This window comes from Asterias rubens, chromosome 21 (assembly GCF_902459465.1).
Source record: "Asterias rubens chromosome 21, eAstRub1.3, whole genome shotgun sequence".
NCBI lineage: Eukaryota > Metazoa > Echinodermata > Asteroidea > Forcipulatida > Asteriidae > Asterias > Asterias rubens.
Window position 1 is genome coordinate 3,128,294 of NC_047082.1, and position 17,642 is coordinate 3,145,935.

The window sequence follows — 17,642 nt, forward strand, 5'->3', positions numbered from 1 at the left end:
AAGTAAGCACAACATTGGTAAGATTGAAAATGTAAATAATCACAGATTTGGACATGACTTAAATGGTATAAAGATTGCCATGGTGGGAAACCTTCCTTGAAATAGTTTTGCCTAAAATGCTTAATTTCAGGAAATGAGTATACAATTTGACACTATCGGGCGCATCCAAAACCCGTTGTTTGAAAATCGTTAAAAATTTAATGGGGTTTTAATTTACTGTTTTCTCCTGACTCTGATGACAGATTGAGCTTAAACTTTCCCAGGATTGTTATTTAATGTATATGTTGGGTCACAGATAGTGCAGATACTGGTCTTTGAAAATTGCCTACGTAATACATGTACGTAAACTAAATTATGATGCAGGCACTTTGGGATTTCTCACCTCCACTTCTCTGAATTTACTGACGACACGTTGCTTCTCAGCCTGTTTGGCGGGGACTTCCTCAGACTTGAAGCGACTCAACTCAGCTAGGGCTCTCTGCACACATCAACCAAAAAATAAAAAATAGTTTTATGAGGCACAGTACAACCCAGTGGTATACTTTCATCACAACATAAAATTTGACTTCTTACAGATTAGGAAATCACAACAATAACAAAGTTCTGGTTCTGGTCCCGGTGATATACTGCACAGTCTCTATTCATCAGGATGTAAACATAGAGGTGACTGAGCAGCAAGATTTGTATAAAGTGTGCCCCCCGATGATGTTCCATGTCCATGGCTTGAAGTTTACCCTTAAAAATACTAATAGTTGGTGCTTCAGGAATATTTCATGGTAGTTTGTTCCATTCTGCAAATAATCTTGGGAGGAAGGAGAATTTGTAACAGTCTTTGTTTGCAGGAGGCTTGATGAAGGCAGTTGCAGCCTGTTGTATAATTCCAACCCTTCCCGTATGTGCTTTGGTCTGGTATGAATCAGTGTCTATGACAACAAGCTTGTGGACAAATGTAAAACAAACATTGCATGGCCCTCCAGAATATTCTAGTTCTCCCCATTTGACACAAGGTTGTCAAAACATACATTTTTTATAGATTTCAGAAACAGTTGTGACATTACCTTGATCTCAGACGTAGTTTGGGGAACACTACGATCTTCGAACCTTGTGTTAGTACGTTTGACCCACTCGACCATCTGACGAGCAGGTTGTGTGTACACCTCCCATTGGGGACTAGTGCCCTGTGGTTAAACAAAACATCAGAACAAAACAATCAGAAAAATTGTACGCAGTGGTTATATATTTATTTAAAAGGTCATGATCACGTTATAAGAATGGATTTAAGTGATCAAGAGCCAAGAACCCAATGGAAAGAAGACAAGGATGGAAGTTTCAGCTAAACAGGCCTGATACCTTGTGGCGGTCAGAGATTTGAACCTGCAATCTAACCACTGGACTACGGTGACCACTTGACCCATTGACATGCCTGTTACTTTGTGACTGTCAGAGTAAAGCCTGGTTCATACTTTCTGCAAATGCGAATGCAATACCAATTTTGACATCACATATTCGCACTGAATAATTCTCAAGAGTTGAACTGTGTTTTTAACTTCTGCGGATCATTTTCGCTGCGAAAACAGCCATGAAACATCAAAAGTCGCTTCGCATCCGCACTCGCAGGAAGTATGAACCGGGCTTTAGGCAGCAAACTTTTTTTTTCTTTCTTTTTTTTCTTTCAATTGCAAGAAGAAAAAAACAGCAAACTCACATTGGTGACACTATTGGAAGATGCAGAGCTGGATGTTTGCTCGCTCCGTGAGGACGTGACGTAAGACGATGATGCAGCCGCGGGGACAGACTGCGAGGACGTCTTGAGCGTTGTGCTCATGCTGGAAGTCTTCGTCCGCTTAGGGGGGACTGCGGGGAAGACCTCGTACAGTTGGGAAACGTACGTCATGACGATTTTCTCATCGGGCTCGGGTACATCTACATCTGTAAGATGAAGAATCAAAATAAAGGGGAAAAGCATTTCAAGATTCTGAACAAGTCTGAAAATATTTGTAGGGATAATACATTGTTTTGGAAAAGAAAATAATGACTATAACGTCTGAGGGTAGGAACAGTCAAAGTGATTTGGCTGGCTAATTACCCTGATAAAGCTATGAGTAAAATCTCTGGCAGGGTCGTGGCCCTTCTATGTATGTCGAGGTCCTTTTATCGCAGGACCACGAACCTGCAATGTTTTAAATGGCGGATTAATGACTCTTCTTACTGTGTTTAATTTACACGGTTAAACATGGTATTTGATGCCCTCTTGCCCTTCCCCCCCAAAAAAAAGGAAAATCGTCCCGGGTATTTATGAGTATTATTTACAAACCTTCAGCTTCCAGTAACTTAGGAACTCCTAGATCTCTCTCGGCCACCGTGAACGCCGTCCTCAGATTCTTCTTATGATCAGAGGGCCTAAGGCTATCAAAGTCCACCAGGTCAGGCCTGTTGCGGTAGATGATGGCATTGAAGGCAAGTCCATCTCTCCAGCTCCGGCCGAAGTTGGTCACGTTGACGCCCGGTACCCCGTCGACGGTCTGTTTAGCCCACTGGAGGAGCGCCTCCCTGGGCTGAAGGTGTTGGCCATCGATCATGATATCGGAAATCTAAAAACAAATGACAAAAGAAATACTTTTTTTATCAATATGGTTCCAATTTGAATATTTAAAACGTGACTTCACTTAATGGAACCGCACTTGGACACCGTTGTGGGGTTGGAAAACTCCGCTGGATCGACAAAATCACAAGGGGAAGTGGCCTCAGCGAGGTTTAACTAACTCTGCCGACCCTACAGTGACGCAAAATCACCCCTGCACCAGCCACACAACCCAGGAGAAGTGAGCTCTTAGTTATACCATGCAAAGTCCTACTGAAGAAGTTTCAAACAGATGATTTCCACGAGTGAATAATGTCTGTCAAGTTTCAACAAGTTATAGACCATAAAGGAAACTAAGTTGGTAAATTTACTGAGTGAGAGTCCCTTGTGGTTTATTACTTTATTTCTGAAATAAAAAGTTGCATCCTCGTAAAGGTGGTCCCTCTCCTGCTGCTTCCCAGGTTGTAGCGTAAACTTGGGTGTGATCCCTGGTTATACAGCAGTTACAGACTGAACGACTTCTGACTGGCACCCCCAACCAAAGATAATGACAAAATAGGGAGATCTCCAACATAAGAGCTCGGTAGCTCAGTTAGTGAATCCAGGGATCACAGGTTGAAATCTCGCTCCAGTAAAATTTCTTTGATCAAAATCCAAAAAAAAGGTTGGAGTAATATTCAATTCAAAGGAAACTTGTTAAGAAAACAGTTTTCCTGATAATAACATCAACTCAGATGCAAATATTTGTCAGGGTGATTTGAGGCGGAACAAACTTCACACAAAGTAAATAATACTAATCCAATACACTAGATCTGATCTTGAATACAAGCCAGGCAGCGCTCAACATCAAGGCAAACAATTATCAGCTCTTTAGAGTGACATGGCAGGTTGTAAACACCCTCAGGGGTTACTAAATAAACACTGTCTAGACTTATCTTGACCTGATTAGTAAAGGCCACATATATACTGTACATACAGTGAGAGCTGGGCCCAACTCCAAGGATCTGCTTATCGTAAGCTAAGAAGTTGTGCTTACGGAAGAAAGTGAGAGTTACGTGCTTACTTCAAGTGTGTTTCATAGGTTAGCAGGGACATTCTGACCTGAGTAAAGGCCACTTGTTACATACAGTGAGAGCTGGGCCCAACTTCAAGGCTCTACTTACCGTAAGCTAAGAATCGGCGCTTACGTAAGCAGAGGATGTTGCGCTTAGATCAAGTTAATTCCAACAAGGCAAGAAAATTTTGTAACATGCCTGTGATATTTTTTCACAGGACTCGGGAAAGTACTGAGTATACAGTGCTAACACACATCGGTGTATCGGTAAAAAAAAAAATATTTTTATCCCTGATGCAAATTTAACATCTCTTATAACGAAATTTTGCTTGTGCCTATGTGCGCAGACTTTTGAGAGTGGTGATCATATGCACTGAAATTGGTGATAAGCAGAGCCAGGGTTCGGGCCCTGTATTCATCATTGTTTTGGGGCAAGGAACCCGGGCTCGATTTTACAATGATATAAAATTAATCAGAAGACAAAGTTAATTGTCAGCAATACCATAGTGATTTGTATTGTGACACCACACTTTACTTAAAAGGTGTTTGCCTAATTATGAATACAATTTGGGGTGAACAAAGACAAACAAAAATTGTGATAAATGTTACACGGCATTTCTAGCCTTAATTCCTCTGTCACTGGACCCCACTCTCAGTGTTTAGCCAAGCAATGACCAGGTGCATCAACATAATAGTGTGTTTTTTAAGGCCTGGGATGATGTAACCTATATCATGTATCTTGGGAATAGAGCAGTGATCTTTGGAATGTCTGGGGTGAGTCACAAGAAAGATTGGGGTTTATCCCATATTGAAGAAAATCATAACTGACATAGCTTCCTACTCATAATAATAATAATAATAATAATAATATTGGCTTCTTATATAGCACGCATAAACATCACTCAGTGATGCTCAAGGCGCTTTAACATACATTATTCTCCTGCAAGGAATGTGGTACTAGGTTTTGAATTATGAGGCCTACTCCTTTTACATAGCACCATGTAATGGTTTACAAGGTGCTGTGTGTGGCATTAAACTGCCAAACAAAGCAGGAACACAGGGGCGAACCCCTTCTCTTTTCGATAAGTGCATTTGGGTTCTTTTACGTGTGTTACACAACACATGGGACCAAGGGCTTCACGTCCCATTCAAAGGACGCGTGAGCCACTGCTTCACGGCAAATAACTAAGTTATTACCAATCCATACGAAATTACTAATTAGTTTAATATTTTCCTTCTTGTAATGAATGTATAATGAACTCCCAAACTCCCACACTTTGATGCTTCAAGCTTTATAAAAACATTGACAGCAGTATGCCAGGGACCCCGGGGAAATACACAACAATTACTAATAATTGTTATGGACCTACTCCCACATTCAAATTCCTCTGACTCCCAAAACGTCAACAACAAAAAAAACCATTTGGAAAACCCAAGAAGCTATAAGAAAGAAAAAAATAGCCAGTGCCAGTACTAATATTTATTTTATTTTGTTGTTATGTTTCTACTCCCACACTGAAATTCTTCTACTTTGCAAACAAGAAAACAGTTTTGGTTCTAGAGATGTCAAAATTAGTCAGTGAACATGACTCAATGTTCTTTATTGTGCATTACACACTATCCAGTCTTCATTCGCAAACCTTTTGAGAGCACTGAAACATAAAGTGCACACAAAACGTGGTCCCAACATTGATCCCTGGGGAACATCTCCCTATGTCTTACTATACTATTTCTATTCAAACAAAATCAGTCAGTGGATAGGATTGAAATGTTCTTTACTTCCCACCAAACCAAACAAGATCTTTATAGAGCATGCCTGAAACAAAAAGGGCAAACCAAACCTAAATGGTCCCAAAATGGATCCCTGGGGAACAACTCTCTATGTCTTACTCTACCATTTCTATTCAACCAATCATATTTATTCAGTGCATGTAATTTTAAGAACTGTGAATATTAGATGCAGGTGTACAGTTGAACAAACATAGCAAGGGGAATGCAGAGATGGGCCAGTCATCTAGCATGTCTAGGGACTACTGCCTCTATGATGAATGACCGGCAAGCCTTGTGTGAGTCATTATACACTCACAATGACTGTGTGGATCAAGGCACTTTAGACACTTATTCAAAAGTCTGTACTATAAACATGTATGCATCCATACTTTACAGAAATCAATACATAATAGGAGACTTTCCAACGCTAGGTGGCAGCAGACATACCGGGTAAATTTCCATTGTTTACGTAGTTCTGAACATGCGCATAATTCTGAGAACAATGGATTTACCCGGTAAGTCTGCTGCCCTCTATCGTCCCAGAAAGTCTCCCATTGCATACAGAAACCACTACTAGGAATGAGTTTAAGTTTTAGGGAAAAAATAATGAGCAACATATGACCACAGGTTTTACTCAGGGCAGACAGATGTTTTACAACAGATGTATTTTACTGATGTTTGAAGCTGAAGCAACAACCTTTGTGTTCTTCCCGGTAACCATTTTCTTTGTTTCAATAGACCATATAAGTCTCCCGCATATTTGACGATTTTTGGGTCCACTTTGGTCCCTCAGACTTTGCCTCAACACATTAAGGAAATGAGCGAGACATTCTATTAGAAAGAATCTTATGACCTGACTAATTAGCGAGCACTTTGTCTATTTCTACCTCCATGTTCAATCAGATCTCAAATGAGGTCACATTTAGAGTACTAAAAACTCATAAAATAAACAATTTTTAAGTGATCCTTCTGCTGCTGCTTCCCACATTGTATCATAAAGTTGGGAGTAGTCCCTGGCTATTAATTAATACAGCAGTTACAGGTTAAAGGGCTTCTGGCTAGCACCCCAGAACAAAAGTATTGACAAAATAGGGAGCCAGCAAACAAAGGACTTTTATGGGATACTAAGAATTGTATGCACAATTCTTTTAGTCAATTTGTCCCAAAACAATCTTTGCTTAAGGTTTTTATGAGGTGTCAAGAATTGTGTGCACGATTTTTCAAGAGCATCGACCTTCCCAATTGAATTAATTTAAGCTGACCCCCTGTACACTATTTCATGACCACTTGATCTTTGGTTACAGACCCTCCAGACACCGTCATTGACCTGATTGCTGTGTTCACACGACAACAATTTAACAAGGGTCCCTTGCTTATTATTAGCATGGTTGTGAAATGATTACATTGTGTGCCTCGTGTGAATGGAAACAATGTTTATACTGTCCATAAAGGACAGCAAACTTGAGAAGATTTCATTGGGACCTTGGACAGTCCAAAAATTGTTGTCCTTTCACACGAAGTGCTATTTGTAAAGTTTCACAAGCATGCCCAAACTAAGCAAGGGACGCCTGTCAAAATGCTGCTTGTGAAACGAGCTACACATAACATGTAACATGATAGTGGTTCAAATGCTGGGGTATTTATACAGCAGAGAGATTAGTTACTGTCATTAAATCAGTTTTTAATGAAATCAGTGTGTTATTACAACCAATCAGTGTGGATTCACCAATTCAAGGAAAAGCTAACTGCAAGACAATCATTGCCATGTTGGCATTTATAATATACGAGGGGCAAAGGTTGAATTTCATCAAACTAAAACGCCCTTTAAAAAATCAACCAAAACATTGCACAACTTCCCCTCCATAAAAATATTATCCTTGAAAACTAGGGAATTGAAATGAGTATACTTTTCTTATCCAATGATATGCACCACCCTTTAAAGGCAGTGGACACTATTGGTAATTACTCAAAATAATTATTAGCATGAAACCTTACTTGGTGACGAGTAATGGGGAGAGGTTGATGGTACAAAACATTGTGAGAAACAGCTCCCTCTGAAGTGGAGTAGTCTTCAAGAACGAAGTAGTTTTCCACAAATTTGATTTCGAGACCTCAAATTTAGAATTTGAGGTCTCAAAATCAAGCATCGGAAAGCACACAACTTCGTGTGAAAAGGGTGTTTTCTTCTTTCATTATTATCTCGCAACTTCGATGACCGATTGAGCTCAAATTTTCACAGGTGTGTTTTTTTTATACGTATGTTGAGGTACACCAAGTAAGAAGACTGGTTTTTGACAATTACCAATAGTGTCCACTGTCTTTAATGATATGTTTCTTGAAAAATAGAGGATTGAAATGAATGTACTTTTCCCAAAAACTATGATGTACCATCCCTTTTTTATAAGTTCCTTGAAAGCTAGAGGATTTGAATGAATACACCATTCCTAGCCAATGATTTGTACAAACCCTTAATTTTATGGTTCTTGTTTATAAATGTATATATGTTTGTATATCTCTAACCACACTTTTCCTTGAAAAATACAATATTAGAACAAACATCCCTATCACAAAATCCAATAATACAGTAGCATTTAAAAACAATCACACAAATAATTTTTTTTTTTAAATTAACATCTATAAAATCACACAACGCCTACCGAACATCATAAGTACAAGCTCGCTTTTGAGATATTCATTATCAAGCTATCTGCCCATATGCTTGATATGTTAAACTTGACATACGGTAGACCTACACATTATTCAAAAGGGCTTCATGCACTTAACAATTTTATTCCGGTTCACATAGATTGTCGACGAGCCTACATTACTATGCAGATCACTGTGGGCACCTGTAAGGGATTTGCAGACCGAGGGCACATGGCATAATGTGCATTAAGTATACACCCAGGCCTGATACTTCACGGAGGCAATGAAGGCGATTGCCTCCGTTGCCCCTTGCCATTGCCTTGGTGCCCATGAAATGCTCCAGTAGAAATTTACAATTTCCTCATAGGGTGCCCTTGCCAAAGAGAAAATTGCCTTGGTGCCCTTGCCCTTTCAAAAACGAAGCATACAGCCCTGTACACCTCTTATATCTCTATTATGTGTCACACATGTTGAATACTCTCTTCTTAACTTGTTGTGCGTACATTGTATACATGTAGCTCAAATTTGGGGGAAAATTTGCTTTCTACCTTGCGATTTATTCTAATTTCAAAATTATCTGTTTTATTTGATATTATTAATAATATTAGTTGATGCATGGTTGAGTATTATATCTAAAGGAATTTTGTTCTTCTTCAAAAAAGTTTGAAAGATAAACATTGCTTAGGAATACAAAATAGGATTGGGGCGTGGCAAGTTGATTTGCTGTAGATATAGCTTACCCGCTAACATACATTACTTGACGCGGGTTCCATGCTAATCTGTGCTTAGCAAATATTAAATAATGGGTAAGCACTATTTTAGGCTTAGCAGCTTAAAGAAATTGAATCCATACATGAAGGCTATTATCCCTAATGTGGTAATTACTTCATACCTCACCTGATTCTCATTTTGTTTGATATTTCTGCCAACACAGAAACTATCAATTTTCATGCATGCACAAGTAGGCCTTAATTTAGAGGAACTTGTTAACGATGAAATTGTCCATGACGGCAATCTTGGTATGTTTTTGAAAAGGACAGTCAGCATTAAGTGTTGTAGCTAGATCAATTTTAGTGGTGGGCTCTGTAAGTCCACGAAGGGCAAACAAGTTATTTATTTTTAAATATGGGGCCATCATTGCTGAAGTGCAATCTGGGGGAAATCTGTGCTGGGCAGCACAGTGTATTTTGCTCAGAGTGCTGGGCGAAAATATTATGTTCTGGGCAGGCCCGCCTGGCACAGCCAACTGTGGATACAACGCTAGTCGGCATGTCACAGCCCTTTTTTAAGCCATCATTCATTTAAACCAACCAGAGCCTAGAAGGTCAGCATAGTCTGATCCCTTCTTTATACTCAATAAATCAGTATATATAACTGCTATTGAACGCAGGGTACATGACAACGATTGTGGTAGCACGCTAAAGGTCGTTGATTCTAAAATAACAAGTACAGCACTTCAATTTCCAACACCTCTATACTTCTAGCTATGTTCTCATGACTCAAAAAACATACCTTGGCAACCCACGGTTAAATAAACACAGCGAAAAGTTGTTATTATTTTGACACACAGTATTTCTCATTATTATCATGTCTTCTCACACAATAAAGGGACTTTTAAAGCTCTGACCAATATTTACACTAAGCAAGAATGGTGTTTACTCTTCGCTGACTAAAAAACATGACTGACCCTCAGATGAATTGAACTCAAGTCTCCACAATGGACTTTGTCACTTGATTCATCAGAAATATAAGCTTAGTGTTTCTTTGTTGTTGTTTTTTTTTCCTGAATTTAAAAGTTGGAATGTACGAAACCTTAATGATGTGAAACTTTGCCTGCATGCGCCTAGTATGAAGTCAAACCTGGTTTATACTTCCTGCGAATGCGAATGCGATACGAATTTTGAAATCTCAAAAATCGCAATGAATAATTCAGAAAAGTTGACTTGTGCTCATCAACTCCTGCAAAGTATTCGCAGCGAAAAAATGGAGTTGTGACATCAAAATATGTATTCCATTCACAGAAACCTTGAACCCGGGTTTAGTAGTACATAGATTGTTCATACGGGACAACATCAAATTATACCCTATTAATTTTACCATCTAGTTTATTGCTCTGTGAGTATACAAAGACTGAAAATGCTTAAGCCAATAATTAAAAGTTAGTGCTTTTTTTTTAGTATTGTGGGAAGAATGTCAAGCCAATTTACAGGCTTTGTGCTCTGCATACAAAGTACATCTGTCAAAGTACATCTATTCAAAGTTAGTTTTTTTTATCACCATGTACGTTATTCTTATGGCTGATCATTAGACACGCTTCAACAATTCCTTTTCCCCAACACCATGGGGAAGCATATAACCCCAAGCGACTAATGAACACTGAGGGCTTGATCAAACACTCTTTCATATCAGCCCTACCCATTTATACACCTAGATAAAGAGAAGCAAGTTATGGTGAGGTGTATCCCTCACTGACACAAGCAAAATCATCATCGTCAATGACTGGGTATTAAACCAGCTTTCTCCTGAAGACAAGCAGAGTATACTGTCTGAAACGTTGAGACCAAACCGGCTCTTTTCAGGGCCACATTTCTCTCAGTATTATTTAAAGTTTATTCTTGTCCTTCGCACCATGCAAAGCTTCAAACATCACACACATGAGAACTAATACGCCAGAACAAAAGTCCAGAGACTAAAAACAACTGATCAAATAGATAGGACAAGAAAGAGTAAAAGTTCTCACAATACAGGAATGAGAACTTACACCATGTACCGTTGAAAATATGTGACTGGTTGACATGAAATAACAGCATGCACGTTTGAATAACTCAGGTCTGATACTTAACGGAGAAAACAAATGCAATTGCCTCCATGCCCCCTTGTCATTGCCTTGGTGCCCTTAAAATGCTCCAGTAGAAATTTCCTCATAGGGTGCCCTTTACCAAGGAGAAAATGCCTTGGTGCCCTTGCCCTTTCAAAAATGCATTATACAGTTCTGGAAACTAGTTAAAGACAGATAAAGACTATTGCGCTTATAACAAAACTTGAAGCAACAAGGTTTTTATTATCACATTATATCATATGATGTGATAATGACCTCTTCAAAACTCAGATAGCTCAGAGATCAATTCTGTACAAATAGGGTGTTCTAAAGCTGCTTGATCTAAGACAAAAAACTTTCAGATTGCTCTCGGATCAATATTAAATCTGAGTTATATTTCCTGGATGACATATCCACTTTGTAATCAAACAGAGTCCCTTTAACTTGAGCCGAGCTGGATAAAGCTTCTTTATGTTGACATTGGCCCAGACTGTTTAAAGTCAATATCAGCGTCATGAATGAAGAACCAATTGACTGGGTACTTTATCGCCAGACAACCAATCATCAATCTTGTTGTGAAACCACTGTTGATATTTCACTTCCGGACAAACGTTTAAACAAAGCATCACCTCACAACTAAGGCCAAATATGAATTGGCGGCTAAAGCTATGGCTTTGACTGTTGGTAAGGATATACTTCAACGCATGATGATGCGGAAATCTACCCATAGCAGTGGCTGTTGCCACAAAATCGGACACGGCCTAAAGCTGAGGCCAAGATGTATTTGCTGAAAGATCCGATGGCTTTTAAATGAGCAACTTGTGTTAACGGAAAACACTCAATCTGCACTGACACAATAAACAACTCTCTTAAAACTCTTGCAAAAATTTGCACTGCTGTGGTATATATTCATAACCTACATGAAATCAATATTCATTTCAGGACAACCAGATAACGGGTAACAAAACCAAAACAAGCATCTAACCCTACCTCCAAATCTGCACTATCTTGGTCCGGAATTTTGGAATATTGCACTCGTAATCCCTGGGTAAAGCTCTCCCTCTTCGAGCCATTCTTCGGTTTCTTTGTCCCCCCTCCATCATCTTTATTGCTCCTCCTCTTTAAGAACTTAGGACGGTGAAACTTGGATTTCTTTTTCTCTTTTGGCCGAGCTGCGCGTGGAGGGTCGCGATAGAACGGCTGCGACAACGATGACGGGATATCATCGTTAGAGTCACGCAAGCAACCGCAGCAGTTAAGTTTGCAGGCTTTCCCGCCCATATTGCACTGATATTTTTACTCATAGAAGTTTAACTTAAAAAGAGTTCAATCTTTAAAATGTTGAGAGATCTTCTTTCCAGGAAAGTCTAGCGACCCCTCCTACGGGATAAATATCCAACGAGGACCAAATCATCTCATTGTCTTCCCATCTGGAGACATCCGACCATAAGGAGAAGCGATTCTTATAATATGAAGATGTTCAAAGCAGATGGCCACAGATGTTATCCCTCTTTAGCGTCATGGTTTTTCAATTGATTCCAAAAGGTAACGTGTTGCTACAATAGCTTCTACAAGACTGACGATTATATCTCAACACAAATCTACTCTGGCAGATGGATGACTAGGTCGTCAGAAACAATTTCTCAAAAGGCTTGGTTACTCATCTGATGAGTATGCAAGGTGTGTGATATGAGAAGCAACAATCAAGTAAGTGCTGCTGGTTCATAGACGCTGAAAAATTCCTACATCTTCATCTAGACTAAGATGGCAACAGTACTGCTTGAATATAGGTGTGTGCTCTCTATACAAAATAAAGCCGTCTGGAAGCAATTGGTTAAATGAGATGAGATGATTCTACTATCCATCAATTAGAAACTTCAACGGTGGACAATGTAAAATCCCAACAATCTTTCCATGAGCTGTTGTTAATCCCGGAAATAAATCTAACAATTTGTCACGTTAGCATAATAGTCGCAGACTAAACATCTGATAATGTATGTACACATGTTGTCATCAACGCTCCGATGATGTCATCAAAGAAGATGGGATTGTCTGTCCAACCGCTGCTGATGATAGAGGCAACAAGATCCCCCCTCGTGGAATGTACAACGTCTGACTAGACAACAACACGGTTGACACTCCGAGATGGATGACAATAAAACACGAATCAGATGTTCGCCAAAGAGAGAAAATATCTACGGCTTCTTATCGTCGGAATAATTCTATCTCATCTTCTACGCATGGCGGCTGCCATCTTAAGCTATGACTCAGCTCCCTACACTCTAACGCCTGGCACAGTTTTACTCCCCCTCTCCCCTACTCCATGTGATCGAGGGAGATCTACTCCAGACAGAAGAAGGCCTCCTCTTTCATGAGCATAATTTATGCCCTCTGAATATTCTTCTCAGCGATACTGCCTCACTGACTGGCCGCGTGGATATTAATGAGTCCCGGATCCCCCCTTCAGGGCTATACCACGTTGCTCCGGTTGACTTGGCCTATATTCCTCCAAACCATTCACTCATTGTTAGCATCATTTAAAATAAATGTATACACAATACCCTGAGATGATTTTTCTATTTCCCATACACAATGCAGACAAAATAAATTCCCAGTGGTCTATATTACTTACAGTTCAGTGGATATTTGGGTAAATAAATAAGGGTGTGATTTATCAATAATCTGTCCTTTGTTTTCTTTTTCAGAGAGCAGACAGACCATGAAATATTGAACGATTTTACTGGGCATTGTTTTCATCATGTGAGAATCAAGAACATTTTCAAGAGCATTAATGATTTAATTTGTTTATTTCTCAAGGGAATAACACAAATGTTCTGATGTTTGTTGTTTTAAGTTTAAAGACTGCCGACAATGTAATATAAAAGAAAGAAAATATTACTTACAGTCTACTCTAATTTATTTCTACATTAATGGCTTGCTTTGTCTTAGTAAATGATATTTAAATCACTGTAGAAGACTTTGGGACATAAAGAATGAACATCTTGAAAACAAACATAAAATCTAAGCTAATCTAAAATTATAAATACCAGTTATACTCAAATTTTTATTGACAAATCCAAAATGTTTTAAAATTTACCCAGTCATTTCCATTGTGGTTAATTACTTAATACTCATAAGGCGAGTTCTAAAAAATGGATCACAATTATCTTGAAATTATTTGAGGAACCAAAACCTTTCAAGGTGAAACTAGGTCAGAATCAGACGCAGTGGCGTCAATCCTGAAAAACGCCAGGCTACAAGGGCTTGGAGAAAGGAACAAAGGGCCCTGAACTCACTGGGTGTTACATTTGAGAAAACCAACTGACTCTTTAATTCACAATGAAACATCTAAGGTGGCTGTAATTGATCTGGGTGAATGGAATGGGTTAAGAGGGTGGCTTGAATGGGCATAAGGTAGCTGAAAAGGGTCTAGGGTGGCTGGAATGGGTATTGGGCTGGAATGGAACTAATGGATCTTAGCTGAGAAGTAAACTAAGTTGAGCAAGGTGTCCAGTAAACAAACTTATTAAAAAGAAGACCAAAGTTAAACACAATTTTGCGCAGATGGAAATAAATGTCAGATAGAAATAAATCTCAGGATTACTGGTACTGGTACTAGTATTCACTCGATACTGAGTACTTGGTACTTAAACTTGATTGGGTTCCTCCTTAAAACAACCTATTGGGATCTTGGCCATGAGGTCATCTTTCTGGACTGGTTATTTTAATTTCAAGACGCCAAGATCTCCCCTACTCTTTAAATCACATCCACCCAGCCTTGGTTACATTATTATCTACCGTGCGAAACAAACGTGTGAAATCCCTTCGATTATTAAAAAAAAAAAGTCCCCTACACCACCATCAGTAAGCATGGTGTGGACCACGGTGTACCACGTGACTACAAGAAACCTCACATGGTCATATGAAGCAGGTGACACTTTAATTACATGGTGTGGTTGATCGTGGTGTAGTCTACACACGCACATCAGTCTGTGAAAGCTCATTACTACACAGCTGGGTTGAGCAGGGATATAATGTAAAAATCTGGAGATCTTGTTACATGCAGGATGAGTATTATCCCTCTATTGGTCAATAATAGTAAGTCTATAGTTGTTAATGTTTGAACTTTAAAATGTCAGTCAAAATATAATTCACAAACATTTTCTTTTAAAGCCATTTTAAACACTTCCAGAACAGAAAAGAAAAAAAGTTCAAAGATTTACAAATAACTTACAGGGTTTACAGAAGGTAATGGTGAAAGACTTCTCTTAAAATAATATTCCATGAAACGCTTTACGATTTGAGAAAACATTAAAACAGTAATCAATTCTCGATATCAAGAATTACAGATTTATTTAAACACATGTAATGACACGGCGAAACGTGCGGAAACAAGGGCGGGTTTTCCCGTTATTTTCTCTCGACTCCGATGACCGATTGAGCCTAATTTTCACAGGTTTGTTATTTTATATATAAGTTGTGATACACGAAGTGTGGGCCTTTTGACAATACTGTTTACCAAAAGAGTCCAATGGCTTTAATGAGATATTGCCTAACATTGGACGGCCACTTTAAGGTGAGGGCTACACCTACCTGATTTGGGCCGTTGACCCGAATCAACTATCACCAGGGGCATGGTGCCACATTCTGGCCCTAATTTCATAAAGATGTTAAGCAGAAAATATTGCTACAAATTTCTTTGCTAAGCAAACATTGAGTGAGGCACAAGCCACAACAATGCGAACTTAATGCAATTTTGGCTGGTAACCTGTTTCTGCTATTAACCAATACTATTTTCTGCTTAGCATTTTTTGTGTGCTTACAAGCTTTGTGAAATTGGACCCTGGTTGGTAGAGCAGAATACAATACTACAAAGGCTTCATAGACCAAAATCATCATCCCCTGAAGCTTTGAAAATTATGGGAGTATGTTGTATGTACACTTCTCATTGTAACAAAATGAAATTCAAACACTGAAGAGAAAGGGAGCATAAGGGCAAAGGTGCTGATTACAGGGAAATTCTAGACAAACAGAATGTCAAGTAATTACATGCATCATCTCATTCAACTGAAGCAAAACTTGTTGTCTGCTTAAAACATCTGGGGTTTTTGTGCATCAAACCCAAAATTTGAATGAATTTCTTCTGGTTTTGGCAACTCAATCTTAACATTTATAACCAACATACCCAAATCGTAATTTTCCCATCTCACTAGCAATCTTATGTTTGATATGATTTCACTCTGGCTCATGCATCACAAGTAATAAATCTTCCACAAGATCAAGGCGGTATTTACCTAAGAAATGTCAATAACATCAGATGTAAAAGGCTAGGGTTAAATGATGACTGTCACAACAATTACGTACAAGGAATTGAACAAGATGGGTGGATCTAAACTGTTTTCTACTGCTTCATCTTATTCAAAGAATGGAGGTAGAAATTTTCAAAGTAGTTCTGATTTCAATATTACAAATCTTGGTTTGTTTTATGGCAACAGCTCTTATGTTTCATTTTTGTCACCTGAAATATTTAAAACTGCATTATTTGGATTACTATTAACAATAGTAAACAGTATACTCTGCTAGTCTGCAGGAGAAAGCCTGAACAAGAGCAGAGTATACTGTTTGAAACGTCAAAACCACACCGGCTCTTTTCAGAGCCACCACTCCGTCAAAATAGAATTAGTTAGATGGTTGTATGCGCAAGTTTACTATTAATTTTATAGTTTACTCTTATCATTCACACCATGCAAAGCTTCAAACATCACTCAATCAAAGAATGTCGGAAATGCTTACAGTACATACCAATTTTGTCTCTTTGAAAGTCCAGCATATTCCCCAGTCCATTACACAACAATTCCGTTGATAAACAACAGTCAACCTCCCAACTTGGACTGAATTATTACATAGAAGGACCAACACAAACAGATGCAACAATATATTCAGTGAGCAACACTGATGTCATGCTCCTATGGTATTGGTATCACGGGTGACCTTGGTTGCCAAGATGGAGTTTATATCCACCATCATCTCAGATCAAGTTTCATTACTCCACTCCAACATAAAGGCACTGGACGCTATTGGTAAGTACTCAAAATAATTATAAGCATAAAACCTTACTTGGTAACGAGTAATGGGGAGAGGTTGATAGTATAAAACATTGTTAGAAACGGCTCCCTCTGAAGTAACGTAGTTTTTGAGAAAGCAGTCATTTCTCAATCAAATATTTAAAGACTTCAGGCAGGAAACCCTTTTTAGGCATCTGAAAGCACACAAAAATGTGCAACAAGAGTGTCTTTTCTTTCATTATTCTCTTGCAACTTCAATGATCAATGAGTCCAAATTTTCACAGGTTTGTTATTTTTATGCATATGCTGGAATACACCAAGTGAGAGAAACGGTGTCCAGGGCCTTTAAGTTGACTTTTTGCCAGGATGTCTTAGATGATGTGGAGTTGCTAGGTAGGGGGTTGACAACTGCACTGTCTGAGAGTCTTGGATTACGTTAGTGAGATGATGTTGATTTTATTAACACTTGGCATCTAAGATTGCTCTTACTCCTTATGTATCAACAAAGTTTTCACTTATTGTTTTATTTTTGTATAAATATTTGTTTATGGACTTTGAGAACAACTTTGCTAGGGTCAAAATTTCAGGCCATGCATTAATTTTTGCGTTTATACCATAGGTTCTTTTTGGTTGGTAAGCAGTTCGCAACAGCTAATTCTATTTTCTCATCTTTTAAGGATTTTGTCAATCTCATCTCTTATTTTCACT

At 38.7% G+C, this 17,642-nt stretch overlaps 1 protein-coding gene across 1 annotated transcript in view; it reads right to left on the reverse strand.

Moving 5' to 3' along the window:
- LOC117304446 overlaps positions 1-13,182 on the reverse strand; it is a 230,747-nt gene extending 217,565 nt beyond the window's left edge. Inside the window, exons 1-5 of the mRNA XM_033788903.1 lie at positions 11,860-13,182; positions 2,315-2,591; positions 1,706-1,929; positions 1,059-1,178; positions 383-478 (exon numbers count right to left, since the gene is read on the reverse strand). Of these exons, the coding sequence (XP_033644794.1) occupies positions 383-478; positions 1,059-1,178; positions 1,706-1,929; positions 2,315-2,591; positions 11,860-12,150 (1,008 nt within the window). The 5' untranslated portion in view covers positions 12,151-13,182. The remainder of the gene's footprint in view (positions 1-382; positions 479-1,058; positions 1,179-1,705; positions 1,930-2,314; positions 2,592-11,859) is intronic.
- Positions 13,183-17,642: the final 4,460 nt, after the last annotated feature.